Here is a 16,218-nt window from a genome sequence, read left to right as displayed (position 1 = left end):
AAAGAGAAGGAGCAGATGTTTTGGATGAACTCACCATAGTCATCCCTGCCTTTGGTATGCACATTGCATCCACAAAGTGTCAGGTTATGCTCCCGGAAATGCAGTCACTTAACACGCCACTTACAAACCAGTGAGGCATTCGAGGCTAAGGAGAGTTTTACATACCCTGGAAGTTGTATTAATTATGACTGTAGTGTGACGGATAAGGTCAATGCATAAATCTCCAACACTCGGCTCGCGTTTGCTAATTTGAGATACCTGTGTCAAGGCGGTATATCCCTTAATCTCAAGGGACATGTGCATCGGGCTACAGTACGGGCTGATTTGTTTTATGGTGGTGAGACTTGGTCTGTTCGAGCAGGGGAACTGAGACGTCTTCAGGTGTTGGACACTCGTTATCCCAGGACCTTAGGTCATGAGGACTGGTGTCGGCGAACCCCTAACGAGGCAATTAGAGAGCAATTTTTCGCTTGTTCAATAGGTATTTCCATTGAAGAATGTGTCCAGCACCAGAAGCTACGTTGTTGGGCCATTTATTGCATAAGCCAATCCATCGTTTGCCGAAGAGTGTTGCTTTCCGTGTCCAATTTAGACTGATATCAGATGCGGGCAGGAGCTTGGACACCAGACCATAGACTAGTTGCATACTTCATCAGTAGCATACACTTTTCACGAATGTGGGGTGGTGGACATACAGCGGAAGATAGACAGCCGGTGTCTGGCTAATACTAGGTTCTGTTGGTTAATATATACCGTAGCTAACGCACTGATCAATATTACAGCAGAGTGGCAAAAATATGTACACGCATCGCTTCCGTTTAAACAGTCCTCGCGTCCTGGCGTAATCATTCCGGATAATTCACATAGGGTTGTAATCATTACCCTACACATACAAGAATGAGCGAACAAGCAACTCTGCTATGGCTTACGATCAGTCGCAAACATACATCACAGGGTATAGTTGATAATTGGTTGCTTGAACAACCTCAGAAAACAAAAAATTCACTACCGAAGGATAAAACTACTTTAATCGACATGCCTCCAGTACCAACAAGACGGAGATGGGAGAAAATCATCCAAAAGCTTCTACCTGAACTATAAAATGCTGCACATACATAGTTAGAATGGTAGAATATCAGGAAGGACCGTTTTGCTCCTGAGTAGCAGGTTTACCAACTCTTCGAAGTATTCTAATAACTATCGGTTAACTGGTTATGCCAGACCTTTCTTATTGGCTACCAACAAAATACGTTGGTCGGACACATGCACTGTTAGAGAAGAGTTTTAATTCATCTACCTTTAGATGAACTCATTACGAGTCTCACGCAATTTCCGGACACTCAACACCGGAAAGTTGGGTCTGCTTGCTTAGACCAGAAAAAACAAGTCAATTCTGTTTGTCGTAAAATTTCAACCCGGTTGTTTCCAATTTTACGTTCTCTGGATAATTTTGGAAACTAGAGTCAGACAGAAGTAGACGTTCATTTGTCTACAAAGTAAACTGCTCCTAAAAATAGCGCCCCGGAATTCACGTTTTGTAAGAAGGATCGGCACACAATTTTGCCGGATACATCCAACTTTTCCCGAATCAGCGATCGTACTGAGCAGGTCGATACCGACGCATCGGTCGACCATCAATAATATAAAATAACGGATATGCGCAGTTCAACATTTCAACCACATAAAACACAAGCTTCTGGCAATTCTTGGAACGATACAGCAGAATATGTCAATAGAAAGCACAGAGTTTCTTGACGGAACTCGAATCCAACAATATCCTCGTGATATCCACACCGGCTGTTAGAATGTAGATGGTCGTATGCCTCCTATCTAAAGTCAGTTGCAAGCAGCTCTGCATGGAACTTAAAGGGTGCTGATTGCGAAAATATTTCAAATTAACAGATCATAGTGGGATGTTTCCTGAGCAACGCAAAAGGGTAAAAGTCAGCACTGACTTGTTGACCGAATTCTGGTATCTTATCCACAGTTTGTGCCTTTTTTGTCCTCTACATCTTTACGCCACCAAATAGAACCTAACTTAATCTATCACGGTTGTCCAGCTGTAGCACCCTTTCGGTGCTTAGCTGCCATGCCACACGAAGGAGGCAAGAGGGCTGAGATACTGTCAGGTTGCCCAAGCCTAGACAGGGGAAGTCGAATGGCAGAGGTCGGGTTCGAACCACGGACCTTCTGATCAGCAAATTCGCGCTCTAACCACTTGAACCATCTAGCCTCCCAATCCATCACAGTGGCGGTTTGATGACAAGCGCTGAAGTAGTTTACGCAAACGCTGAATAACATAGTCCGATATATGACTGAGGAACACTACGTCTCGCGATAGATACACTTGTATTGAAGCACCGAAAATTCGCATACAAAAGACCACAAAATGGTCCACAAAGGAGTTCGGGAAGGATTATGTTTCCTCAGATCATCTACATAGAAAGAATGGACATAAAAGACTCCGTATCGTTCCGCATTTACACAAATTTTCCCTAGCTGCACGATAGACCTAAGAGATGTAATCTTCTCTCCGAAAACGTCAGAGAGCCTGTTTAGAATTCCATCTAGTATGCCTATGTCGCCGGTCACATACTCTAACCAGCATGAACAAACAACGAAGTGACGAATCAAGAATCGACGAGCCAATCCAGTTATTCGACAAGCAAGTTGGTTATTCAAAAAGTTGACAACTTTCCACCGTAGAACAGTAGTAACGAAGTGGGTCGTATATTACGGCCGACCAAACAACAAAGTCCGCATCCGACTGAGAGATAATTACTAATAACATGGAATAAATAGACAGCCAAGTCAACAGTAAATCGGATACACCACACTACCCGAGAACAAGGTCCAACAACAGCGACAACCTATAGGGACTTGAAAACTAATATCAGTGACGAGTGGTCACGAAAAACTAGTATAGGGGGTGACATGCGATGAGCTTTGATCTCGTTTGCCTGCGCCCGTAGGAATGTCAGGTTCTTCATGAGGGATCAATGTGCATGTTTAAGCCATCTCAGACAAGGCACTGCACACGGATTGCGGTACCGATTAGAAAATGGATAAAGCTCCCGTTGGAAAGCTGAGACTCAGCAGTGGAATGTCAGTCATCAAAGCGACCACTAAATTGTCCTACCTGGAAATCCCAACCACGTTCGAACCTAACCCTGGAGTCCTTCTTGAGCCCGTATAAAATTAGCGGTCTCATCCCCCATGTCCCTTGCGGGGTTGCACAGTAGCTATGTAAGGGATATCCAATGTTAAATCCTTGACGCTGGATTCAGACTAGCAGCCACCTTAAGAAAATTATTCAATGTTTCCTTGGAAAATAGAATCGTGCAGCGACCTACAAGGAATCAGATAGCACTGGTGCCAAGACTGGTAGGTAGAGGCCGGAAATTTCTGAAGCACTAAGCGGAAAAGAATTAACAACGGGCGGTCCGATATGGTAGACTTTCGCGAGTGGGTAAGCAGAATTTGGGACAGAAACCAGTAAATTTGAGTCAAACATTTCAAAACAATGACTATCATTTATTAGACAATGGGTTTGGAGACATGAACAACCAAGTGTGTGACCGTGTTTAGGCGAGACAGAGTTAGACATGGGAAGATCAAAACACTTGGAACAACAAATTAAAAACCAAATAATGAATGAATGAAAACGGGAGGATATCATCATGGCAAGAAAAAACTCTTGTCGAAAACAACCATTGCTGAATGGTGGACAGAACAGAACCACCACCAGCAATGTTAATTGAAAGGCTTGTGGATTGTGCGGTTCGTTAGTGGGATGAGGAGCGAGCAAGCGAACTGGAACAGAAATAAGAGAACTGATTGGTATTTGCGTAATATGAGTAGACTAAATAAATAACGAATAACCTCACAGTTTCCGAGAGGTTCCCAAAGGAGATTCTTTCTGTCAGCACAAAGTGTAAAAAAACCGAATGGGGAAAAAGGTCTGATCCATTCGCTTAGGCCGGTGAATTGGAATATGTACATTGTAGAAGAGATCAAGCATCGACAACCATTGAGAGGAATGAAACCGGGTGTATGGGTGGTCCCCTTGGGACCAGCAGATGCAACTGTACAAAATAATCAAGCAGTGAGTAGAAAACACTTCATAAATTGCACCGATGGCTAAGCAGTTGGCGGTTTAGAACTCATTAATACAACAGCATCAGACTGAAGTCATCACAACGGGCATGTTATCAGTCTTTTTCGCATCTCTTGCGGACGGGCTAGTTGTCGTTTGGCATCCAAATTCCTCACTATCAATTGTTTCGGGAATTTTCATGAGCTCTGTAATAAGATCATCGACTGCCGAAACGGCAGATTGCAACAAGCTGGAACGTTCCGTATCGGTTTTCTTAGAACGGAGCAGATCACTCATCTGCTGCAGCGGAGCATACCGGTCACGGAAACTAAATTTTGCTCGCGCAGGACACGTAGCCTGATCGATAAACTCGGAACAGTTCACCCGACAGGCTTCCAGCTGATCTGCCACTGCTATAAGTTGTTCCACTTCCGAGGCGAAACCATTGGGATTTGGCACTGAAGACTTGAGACGAGCTAGCGTGTTGGATATGTTCAGGAGTTGGGTGAGAATGGACTTGCGAGTAGGGGTGGATGAAAGTGTATTCACTTCAACCGTATCTAGTGCTGTAGATGATGTGGATAGAATTGTAGGTAAACAGAACCTTTGGGCACGTTGAGTGGACAGGGAAGAATCGCCAGATTGGTATACAGCGGGTCCTGTCCAGCTAAGTCGTTTTTTGTTAGATTTGGAGGCCACCCAGGAGTTACAAACCTTGTGATTACGTAATGTTGGTACAGGAGGCGTCGGACTAATCAGGGAAGTCTGTTCGACTACCGCGGGTATCCGGGATGAACAAACCACTTGGGCAGGGGTCTCGGAAGGGAGAATTTTGGATGACGAGGAGTCGGTAGCAGTTTCAGCGACGGCTTGCTGATCTTGTCCAGTCGTCGAGCGGTGCGTGTGTGCTGTCCTTAATCGAGGCAGCGTGAAGAACCCGGAAGAAGTAGTAACAGAGGCTTCAAGCGCGGGCTCACTGAGTTTTCCATTGGATACATTAAGTGCAGGCTTCGTTGGGCTTTTTTGAGGACGAGCACGGTTTGATTTCCGCATCTCTTCTGTAGCATCATCTTGGTTTTGTGACTGCAACTGCAAGCGTTGTCTGAGTTCGTCGTGGAAATCGGCCGATGGGACGGGAATAACCGTTGGGCGACGGATAGGGGACTGCTTTGTGTCAAGTGAACTAGAATTTGTCGTGGATGGAAACAGACGAGAGCTATTTATCTCTGTTTTCAAGATTGGTCTTCCGGCGTTAGATTCACTGAAATGTCGTGTTTGGGTGGGACTCTTACTTTTATCATGTAAGCCGGATGAATCAGAAACGCAAGGTTTTTGTCCGATAGCCTTTGAAGACCAGCTCGACGGTTGACTGACAAGGCGGGTTTTAGTAATACAGCTCAAATATGAAAGACAGGAAGGGCGAGCGGGTTTCGTGCATGAGGAATCTGGAACAGCGCCCGGATAGATCGCTGAAAGGTAGACACAAGCCATTGATAACAACATTGAAAGGGCGCATTATCAAAACGACCAAGTAACTGAGAGCAGGTGATCTTAAAAACGGCAAGCTGAGGAATTCGAAAATTCAGTACAGATAAGACACAATGAAAATAACAAGTATACCAGTCGAAAAATGCAGGTGCGCATACACACTAAAATTGTAATCATATTGGAAAGCAAAACGGGGATAAGATACAGGGGCGATGCCATCAATTTTTCACAAGTGAAAGTGAAAGTACTGACGTGCTGCAAGGGAACAGAAGTATTCCCACCCCGGTACCATCTAGAAAACAAGCAAAGGCGTCCGAAATAGGGAGGCGATCGCATTTCAGAGAGTCGAACACCCTTCGAGTTATTAAACATCATCCCGAGGCCACATCAGAGTTAGCGGAAAGACGGAGGGTTGTTGGATTTACACTATTTTGGTCGCCACGAAATCCAGCAGACAGGTCCATATGCAATTCTTTCCGCGAATGGGTTAATGATGCGTGATTTGCCACACGACTAGACCACTTTGCTCATAACATAGCCGGGCAACCTACTGACCGTCACTCGCTGCATCATGCGGTTAGAAAAACCGGTGGGCATGTGTTCTGCCATACAAGACACGCTAAAACGCCAATGACCAGGGCCGGTCAACCGATTTACCCAAAGGTAATACAGGGGGGATTTTGTGTATCTCAACTACGTCTCACACATTTGCCGTTACCGACAACAAATTGAGAAAACCAAGATTTTCTGCTATCCGCGGCGACAAACGCTTTCCGAAAAGGACACCTGTCGCTTGTACCCACGAAGAAAGACAGTGTTCCGGTTGAAAGACACAAGGATCTCAAGCATGGTTACATAGAACCTCAAGAAAAAAAAACGCTTTTGGGCACAATAAAACAACTAAGACAAGTGTCAAGCCGTCGTGCAAAGGTAATTTCGGGGGAAATGAAACTGTGTGATCTGGGGAGGGAAAGGAAATAGTGCATTGTGTTTCTTCGGAATCACTTGGATACTAGACATACAGGTAGGCATGTTCCTTTCAGCCTGCCTTTTCTTCAGCTGGACGGCCGCACTCATGGACACCCTTATGCCCATCGTATTCCTGCTCTATCGTTATTTCCAGTCCCTTAAAACCTGAGTGCTAAAACGTTTTTTTTTAATCCGCCCAACGTGGCGTTTTGTTGCTTATTGTTGACTTGCATGGGCCCCCCGAAAAGGCACTCTCATTTTTCTGGAAACCGATAGTTTGCAAAGCAAACTTTTTTCAAGGTTTCTGAGGCCGATACGTCCAGTCCAAGGCATGATTTCACCTCGAACGGCTGGGGGTGACGGTGGCATAAGCATAACAAAAAATTTCTCGCGCGCTCGTTCCGAGACAAGGGAACCTATTTTTCTGTTAACTGTTGCTTACTCTTCTATTTTGTAGTGAGAGGCTGACATGTAAAGTCGTACTTTGGTTAAATCTTTCAGAAATAACTGATGACTATAGAACTTCCCACGTAAACAGAAGCAATGAAGTCGATGTGAGCGCTCATCGTTGTGTTATTAAGAGATGAGGGTTCGATGGCGCAGTCACCAACAAAGTCGCCTACATTGGTGAAAAGCAGAGGTTAGAGCATCAGTTCACAACTGAACAGCATTTAACAAATAATTGGCAAATAGAATTCTGAAACGCAATAAGCAAAGAACAGTGAACAAACTCTACATCAGACATTTGAACGCCCTCAAAACCGTGATCTGAGCATTCCCATGGTCAGCCTAGTTAGAATCGATTCTACTGTCATGTGCTAAAAGATGTACTGTGGCTTCAAATATGACACACTCTGTCCACCTTAAGGAAAATAAGGGCAATGCACCGGAATATTGGCACTATGCGCGCCTTTACTGGTAGTTTGCCAGGTGTTCGGTGATATGTCAACCGAGCTTCACAACTAGTTTGCGAAAGTTTCGCCCCAATCGAGGAGACACCATCAATAGATGGTTGGTAGTTATGTCGTCCGGTGTCACTGATGATGTCTTCTCGCCTGGTGACGAAACGTTTGCAAGCCGATTGCCAAGCTCAGATCAACAGTCACACGACCCGCTATCAATAAACGAATGGCACTCCCGTGAAACTTCGAGTTTCCTTACCTGACGACGTCATCAGAGGTGGGATTGAAGATTCCAGTTGGGATAATGGCAATTGAGAAACGGTTATAGATTTGTTTAAATTTTTCTTGCCATGACATTGTGACCCTGAAGGTTCAAATTCGGCGGGTGGAGGCGGGAATATATCAGCTATATTCTCTGCGGATAAGCCCGAAGCGGGGCATGGAGGGAGTTCGTCTTGAACCAGATAATCGCCAACAATTTGATCGGAATCAAATACGATTGGCTTCACTGGAGTAGTTCGACGCGGCGGACGGGGTGCTGTTCGCTTCCTACCTAAAGAGCCAGTCAATGGAAACCGCTCAGGTGGTGCCTCGGAAGCAATGGGTTGTACCGGTAATGTGGATTGTATTTTTGGATTATCACTGCGCAAATTCCGAGTTGGAGTCCATGGGCTGGGTTCACCAACACCGGAGTCTAACTGTCCCTCATCAGAGGCGGGACTACCTGTGACCAGAAAACGACAAGACAACGTAAGAGGAAAACAATGAAACATAATGGCATTGCGTCGAGTATTCTACGGACAAACTACGGGTTGGACAAGAAAAACTGACATTGAGAAACATCCTCAGTGGGAAGGTTCTGTTTGTTCTAGAACAGTAAGCTACAACAATAAGTTAGATTGAACTAGAGGAAGGCAGTCATAGGCAATGATACGTGGTTTCCTTATCTGAGCCCATTTTATGCCGGTAATTAACCCTCTCTGAGATTGAAGAATGGAATATTCCAGAATAGTTACAAAGGATGCCACTCACTTCGGCCATTTGCCGGTCGTCGCTCTTCTAAGAGCCGGTCGAAACTAGTGCTACGTCTGGGAGGTGGTGGACGAGGAGGTAGAGGCGGATGAGGCTGCCCAACATTGGCGGATTTCTTCCTGTCAGGTGTTGCGCAGGACTGATTTGAAGAAAATGAGGATGGCTTCGACACAGACTGTTGGGGTGTTGGTTGAGTTGTACGAGCCAATTCTATCGCCACCTGCTCCTCGATGCTGGCACTCTTTTGCATTGCTTCCAACTGACCTAAGAGTACGCTAAATGTAGGCCGTTGTTCTGGAAGCCATTGCCAACCTGAGGATGGAAAATGGTATAATCACCAAAGGAACTCCGAAAAACGACAAGTCTCAAAAATACATCCTCCTGAAGGTTTGAAAAGCGCACCATTCGGATACACTTTGGACAAATCAGCAACAAAAAGGCTCAGTTGTGCAGCCACGTTGGCATTGAAGAGGTCTTGAAAGGAGATTCTCTAGATAACGAGAGCACTACATACACATTCACAAACATTGTCTAGAAGAGGTAATGGCTAGAGGAAATAACGCTACTAATTTAGATTGAATGTTGAATTGCATGGATGAGTGGTTTATAGGAGACCACTAAGTGTCTCCCTCCAAGCAAGAAACATGCTCGGAAATGTTTGACAAGGAATATCCTACTTGGAAGCAGTAAATACATTTTAGCTCCTTCAATGCCTACATGGTTTGCTACTCTTAGTTTTGTTTGCTAATGTTTCCAATTCAGTCCGAATATAACACTCGTAAATTTTACACAGCACTAGATCACATTTCCCCGTTCTATGGTGTAGCGCTATGAAGGGGACAAATCTTTAATGAATGAACGGATGATAAGGACATGCAGTTGATCGACATTTGCAGGAGTTTCCGTTGGAACCCCGAACTGGAACTCAAACAGACCAATTACAAAGATCAGCTGTTTGTTCTGCATAGTATTTATGGATCCAATATCTCTTAATAACCAGAACAGTCGGCGCCTCAATGTAAAACAACATTGCAGCATTTCAAAGACTCTTGGTGTGATTCGCTGTCAGAAAGTTATATTACCAGCTTCAATTAGGTCAATACTTATAAAACTGTGGGCTCTACTGAGAATTCACAAATTTATTGTCTGGTTACAAGTCCCGAGAATTATACCGAACTACCAAAGTGTTCCCATAGGAAAGTTCCAAAACTGGACATGAAGTTGCTACTTAATTGTGTTCGCCCAACCCCAGTAGACAATTTGGAGTCGAAAAGGGAGAGTCCCTATCGACGGATTTCAAAGCCTTCGAATGGAGCGAGTGCACTAGGAAGTCCCTAGAGATTTAGAGCGCCTTGGTTTCATTACAACTAGCGAAAGTCCATCACTATGCTTTGTATGCTATAGGGAATTAAACCCAGAGAAGTGAATCCTCAAAGAAAACCAGCTTTTCGGGGTCAGGAAATACATTTTGTTGTATCAAAATTCGCAAACGTAGTTCCCCACAATTTCAATGGGATTTCCAAAAAAGCGCACTTCCAAGAAAACAAAATTCAGTTGTACGGTAGAAATATTTCCCATCTGTGATGAACGCTGCCGGATGGCTGCAAACATGGTGAGATTCGAGGGATAAAAGTCGCTCGAAGTAAGATGAGAGCAAGCTGGGTGTCGAAACTCAATCAAACCAGTTGCACCACAGGAACCAGTCGTTTGAACAATTTGATAATACGGAGAATGGACGCCGACTCACGGATACTATGTATTAAAGGAGTTAGAAACTAAAAACGACTTCGCCGACTCACCGATACTATGTATTAAAGGAGTTAGAAACTAAGCACATGAACACAATGTTCAAGAAGATGCTGGTAACAGGTGTTTGACTTCTGTGAAATCCATTGAATATAACCAACAAACGGATATGATACTCATTTTAACATTCACTTACACTGTAGCATCAGCTTGTATATTGGTTCCGGACAGCCTTCCGGCTGGTTCATTCGTGTGCCTTTCTCCAACAGAACATAAACATCTTGCAGTTCGACGCCTGGATAAGGCGTTTTTCCGTAGGTGGCGATTTCCCATAAAAGCACACCAAATGCCCAAACATCGGATTTGGTCGAGAAGAGATTATAAACCAAACCCTCGGGCGCGGTCCATTTAATTGGGAACTTGGCGCCTTCGTGGGCCTGATAGGTCAGATCACGTTCCATGCACCGAGCAAGTCCGAAGTCAGCCACTTTGATTGTTTGCTGCTTGCCCACCAGGCAATTCCGAGCGGCCAAGTCACTGAGGCGAAAAAGAAAACATTGAAGGCCAAGGGTTATGACGGCAGACCTGGTCGAATCAACTGAGGGTGAGAATACGGCAGCAAAGCATCAGTATTGAACACTAATGTCGACTATGAGGAGGAAGAGTCTGAGGCATCCATCCAGAGGGCGGATTTTCCGCAACGCGTTAAGAGAAACTGAGAATCACTGAATGCGAAAGGGAATCAAACGTCCGGAAATAAAGGACAAACAATTTCATGTGTAATTCACCGAGTTTGCTCGCAGGACTTCGAAATCTGGCCAAGTTGTCTCTTGCTGAGGAACGAAAACGAAGAAAACTGACAAGTGGTTACGGCCCACGCCCATCATCTGCATGTTAGCCCAATCGACGACGCTCACAGCAAGGGCCACAAGTGGATGCGACGTTTATGTTAGAACATTTGAGACGTCCAAACAGAAGAGTCGCCTCTAAAATAATGCAACTTAGAAATAAAAAATGCACAGAAAACGGACGACGTTTTCTGGATGGGTTGAAAAAATGGCCGATTCACTGACCTAACATATTGAGGTTGACTGTTCCGGGAAGGAACCATAAATACCCTGAAACCAACATCCCTCTTCGATGTTTATATATTTGGGAGTAAGTAAGTAAAGGATGTGGTCGACAATGTGAGCATGGCCGGTATGTGGTGAAACCCGAGAAATCCATGGAATGAACGTTCAAGAATTCTAAAGTGCCCGGCAACCACCGGGTGATCAGCTGGTGAGACAAAATCGCCTGTCCGAGGGAGTTACAAGACCAGAAAGGTTGATTCCTCACATAATGGCATTTCAGCTGACTAGATGTGAGTGGTCGACAAATGGCCATAAACGAGTCCCCCGTTTTCCGTAAAGCTGGCATCAGTTAGGTTTAAGTTAATGTTGTACATACATGGTATGAAGTGTGCACAGAAACTGGCTAAACATAGTTATCCACACTTACTGGCGGTCCACGGAGTTTTGGGCTATGTAGTGCATAAACATTTTGCTTTTAGAAAATTTTCCTGCATAGTCTATTTCAGGTTGAATGCAGCGCTGAGTTTACCTTTATCTGGAGGGGCAATTTGAAAGAACGGACAAAAATTATTACCTCAAGGAGGGAGGCTTTTCAGGGGAACTGACCGTTCTAAAGCGGATTATACTGGATCAAACCGCATTTTCAGACCATTTCTGTTGTGTTAACAGCAAGAGACTAGAAAACCGAATCTATGCTAGTTCACGACCAATTCACATTTCTGGCTGGCTACCCAGTCCAGACAGTGAAAAGCTGCTACAAATGGGAGAAATAAGAACATATGGTGTGCAGCCGAATCCGGCATTCCAATCTCACTCTGCCTCTAATCGGGGCGGCGGAAGATCTAGTCGGAAGAATGGTGGTGTGACTGAGAAACTAGATCAGGGTGAGGGTGGTTTTCTTATTTTGATTTTTTCTCCGATTATGACCAAATGCACCTGCCGTGTGCTGCAGGTAAACAGCTGCACATCACCAGGGTGTTGCTAGAAACGTGTGCATAACATGAAAATCCATTTAGAAATACCCATGAAGAAGTGCAGTGACCGGCCGGGAATCACAATTCAATAGCTGGTAGGGAGACGTTACGGAAAGTGAACACAATGTTAATTCATTCCTCACTAACCTATACACCATGTAGCAAGCCGCGAGACAATAGCTACTAATCTAAGGATACCGAGTGTTGGATCAGTTCCCGCGGCAGTTTCGGACATGTCACGTCCAAAAAACATATAAATCGCGTTATTTTCCATTTCTGAAATCGAACCAAAAACTGATGACATTTCCTAGGAAAGATGTTCAGGAAAAACACTCCGACATTCAATTCGGACCATCCAAGTGCGCCAGACACTGGGATGGTGATTTCCGTGAAACCAACTTGAACTTGCTAGCTTGGGCTATTTTCGCGCACCCCCTGACCTCAGCACAGATCGACCGAAGTGACTCAACACACAACAGATGTAACACACTTACATCCTATATGCACGATTCAAGCCACGACAGACTAGGGTTTCGACCAAAAAGCAGGTGCAATATTTTATCTAAACACCACGTGTTAACCGATAAACCGGTTTGCGGTTGGCTGCCGATCCACGTCTTCTTGGAGGAAAAATCCTCCAGTACGCGAGTTGAATCTCATCAGACACAAAGCAGAAGCCCAGAGTTCTACCTCTATCAGAAACGTTTCCGCTATCTAAGTGGAGAATGTCATATTTAACCTCAAGTTGGGCATCAACCCTTGTTCGTGTTCACCGTTTAGAAAAGCGGTTTCAAACCAGAAGAGATTCCCATCGGAGGATAATGATGTCCTAAGGTGGGAACATTCACGCGTACAGAATTTTAGTACCGATTCTCATAAAGGAACTTACTCACAAGGTTGCTGAAAACTCTTCGACAGCCCACGACCGGTTTCGCCCTTCTTGGGGCTCATCAGGTAGGCCCAATCCTCTAGTTTCCGTCAACCTTATGTTCTACTTGGATCCAAATTGAACTGTAGAAGAGTTTTCAGCAACCGTGCGATATCTCGAATATCGCGCCAACTGAAAATAAGGCGGCCTGTGTGCAGCACATTCAGTTGTAGAATATCATAAACGAGAGATTCAGTTGAGCCTCCCATGAAAACCAAATTGATTTGCAAATGAGCGTGTCGCTCGAGTACCGATTCTCCTTTTTTGTTCCTACTGAGTACAACAGGGTTTCCCGTTTCATTGTTTCCGTGATGTCCATATCCTCTTTTCTTATTTTTCAACCTGAAAGTTAGCTGAAATTGGACACTCACCAACCTGTTACCCACTGTTTTACCTAACCCACCTAGTTCAATATCGCTATAACGTTATATTATGAACCTGGTGACTTGAACTGATGCAAAATTCGGGGTATGAAATCCGTATTGTTTACCACCTACTACATCTTTATGGGATCACAGCTATTGATCCGTGTTACGTAATGCGATGTACAGAAGCCAGTTTGTACGGGTTCTAGCACTTCATTTTTATGTTCCAAGTACTGCATTCGACCGATTCGACCTTTGGGGTCTTGCGTTCAGCTTAGTGTGGCCCACCCGATTTTCGGATGTAATCAATAATTGGCTGAACTGTAATTGCTACTAAAACCGAAGCACAATGCACACGTTCATTCAATTACTGATGTGCCCAGTCAAACTGTGAATGAGTGAGGACGGTATACCCATGCCGAAATGGACCGTTTCAGCTAGACAACTGAGTCTGTACTTATAGCTCTCTGTGCTACCGTATCGTGACAATTTGAAATCTTCCAAGATCTACGAACGCGGAACACATGAGAAATGGACCGAGCTAGACAACTGAGTCTGTACTTATAGCTCTCTGTGCTACCGTATCGTGACAATTTGAAATCTTCCAAGATCTACGAACGAACGACACATGAGTAATAAGGTAGATAGATCTACATAATCCTCGACTATCAAAGTATCTATGCCAACTAATTGTAGTCTCCGAACAGCACCACCTACGAACACCTCAAACGTGGACTCTGCCTGTTAAACAGAAACGAGAAAAACCTCAATGTACGCTGACATTGACTGGGACGTTTCTGTCAGACTTTATCGGCCCAACTATCCTCCCATGATTAGAAGCTTGGGCTCAGATGCGAGATGGCTTTGCCAAACCAGATTAATATAAATTTTTTAGCGGAAGCCGACACGAAAACTACAGCAGAACTAATAGCCTATACCAATACAAAGTCCTTAAACTTAGTTTTGCTTTCTCAGATTGCAAGGTAATCTAAACAATCTACGCGCCAGTCAATCGTGGAGACGATGAAAGCAGACCAATCAATAAAAACGACAAGTTTAATATCCTGTACTGATTAAAGCTCAGACCACCGAAGTCTGATACTACTTTGAGAAAGCTGTGTGTATTGGCACGCAGCGGCTGGAAACAATGTGCCTATGGCACAAGAATTATTGCTGATAAATTGATTGATTGACTTGATCCATAGAGAAACGCTGGAGGCAAATAAGTACTGGTTCGACCACCGATTTGATTCCTAACAGTCTGGTATTGTGGCTCAAAGGTGAGGGAGCATCGGGGACAGTCCACCGAACACACGTACACCGTGTGTTCCAATCATCATCATCATCATCATCAACGACAGCATGACATCAGTGCTCAACACCAATGCTTCACTGCCGTACAGCCATGACTTATTTGAAAGCCTTATTGTAAAGAAAAGAATAAAGGTGGATGGGGGAGGGACTTAGTGCTAGCTTAACACAATCATTCCGAGGTGCCTACACCTCCAGACATTCACTCAGGCAATCGGGATAGAAACTGACAACAAGAACGCCACTGACATCGGGTGCCAGCCATATCTTGTAGTGTCTCCAACAAGGTACAGTGAGGATCACGTCGTCCCCACCCTGGAAAGCGAGTAGCACCGACAGCATCCAAGCGTTTCGTAATCTCCTTCATACCCCTCTGTCAAGTCAAGGGTTGGCCACATCTCTGTTTACGCCAATCTGAGTTGGGCATGGAAAACAACACTCTCTTCGGCAAACGGTGTGCATAGGGCACGTCCCAATCAACGCACCTTCTGGTGCTGGAGAGATTCTTCAATGGAAGTACCCGTTTAACAACCGAACACCCGCTTACTAATTGCCTTTTCACGGATACGCCGATACCAACCCACACGAGCTATGGTTCTGAGACAACGATTGTCGAACACCTGAAGACGTCTCAGGTCCGCTGCTCGAATAGGCCAAGTCTCACAGCCATACAACAAAACAGCCCGTACTGTAGCTTGATACACACGTCCCTTCAGATTCAGGGATAAACCATTCTGACGCCATAGGTGTCTCAAGTTAGCAAACGCGGCCCGAGCCTTGCAGATTCGTGCATTCACCTCATCTGTCACACTGCAATCAGAACTAATACAACTTCCAAGGTTGAGAAACAGGACTCGAAGATACACTTGGAATATGGAAAAAACGAACGGAAATGTTACACAACAGAGCCGATATTGATCGCCAAGTGGGTGGGAACTCTGCCCATAATTCAACCCACTTGTCCTTTGCCCGTTTGATAAGTCGGAATGAATAGTTGACCCGGAAAACATTCTTCCTCTTACATTGGGGTTATCATGTGTCCGGGTTAGGAAAGTGCCCCTACATTCATGCGCAAACACCTATGAAGGAGTGCCGACAAATCCGGGAATAGCCATATTTCTAGCGCCATAAGACACAAAAGAAATAGTGTGACAAGGTTTACAATGGATCTTCGATGAAAAAGACAACCGACTGGCATGTTTCTACTCTGATCTAGTCAACAATAAACAATAACTTCCAATACCACTTAGGATATTCACTCTCATCTGTTCCACTTATTCTAGTGCTATTGACTCACTACTAGCACACAGTTAGATGTCGCTCCACCGAATTTG

The 16,218-nt window shown here is 44.7% G+C and overlaps 1 protein-coding gene across 1 annotated transcript in view; it reads right to left on the bottom strand.

Annotated features, from left to right (window-relative positions):
• Positions 1-3,551: 3,551 nt before the first annotated feature.
• T265_08093 (hypothetical protein) overlaps positions 3,552-16,218 on the bottom strand; it is a gene marked incomplete at both ends in the record, with an annotated part of 63,017 nt that continues 50,350 nt past the window's right edge. Inside the window, 4 exons of the mRNA XM_009173792.1 lie at positions 3,552-5,565; positions 7,715-8,179; positions 8,488-8,799; positions 10,430-10,770. Coding sequence (XP_009172056.1) covers positions 4,181-5,565; positions 7,715-8,179; positions 8,488-8,799; positions 10,430-10,770 — 2,503 coding nt within the window. The remainder of the gene's footprint in view (positions 5,566-7,714; positions 8,180-8,487; positions 8,800-10,429; positions 10,771-16,218) is intronic.

This window comes from Opisthorchis viverrini (genome assembly GCF_000715545.1).
Source record: "Opisthorchis viverrini unplaced genomic scaffold opera_v5_199, whole genome shotgun sequence".
In the NCBI taxonomy this organism is placed as follows: Eukaryota; Metazoa; Platyhelminthes; class Trematoda; order Opisthorchiida; family Opisthorchiidae; genus Opisthorchis; species Opisthorchis viverrini.
Note: the sequence above shows the minus strand (reverse complement) of the source record. Positions and strands in the feature narration are given on the sequence as shown.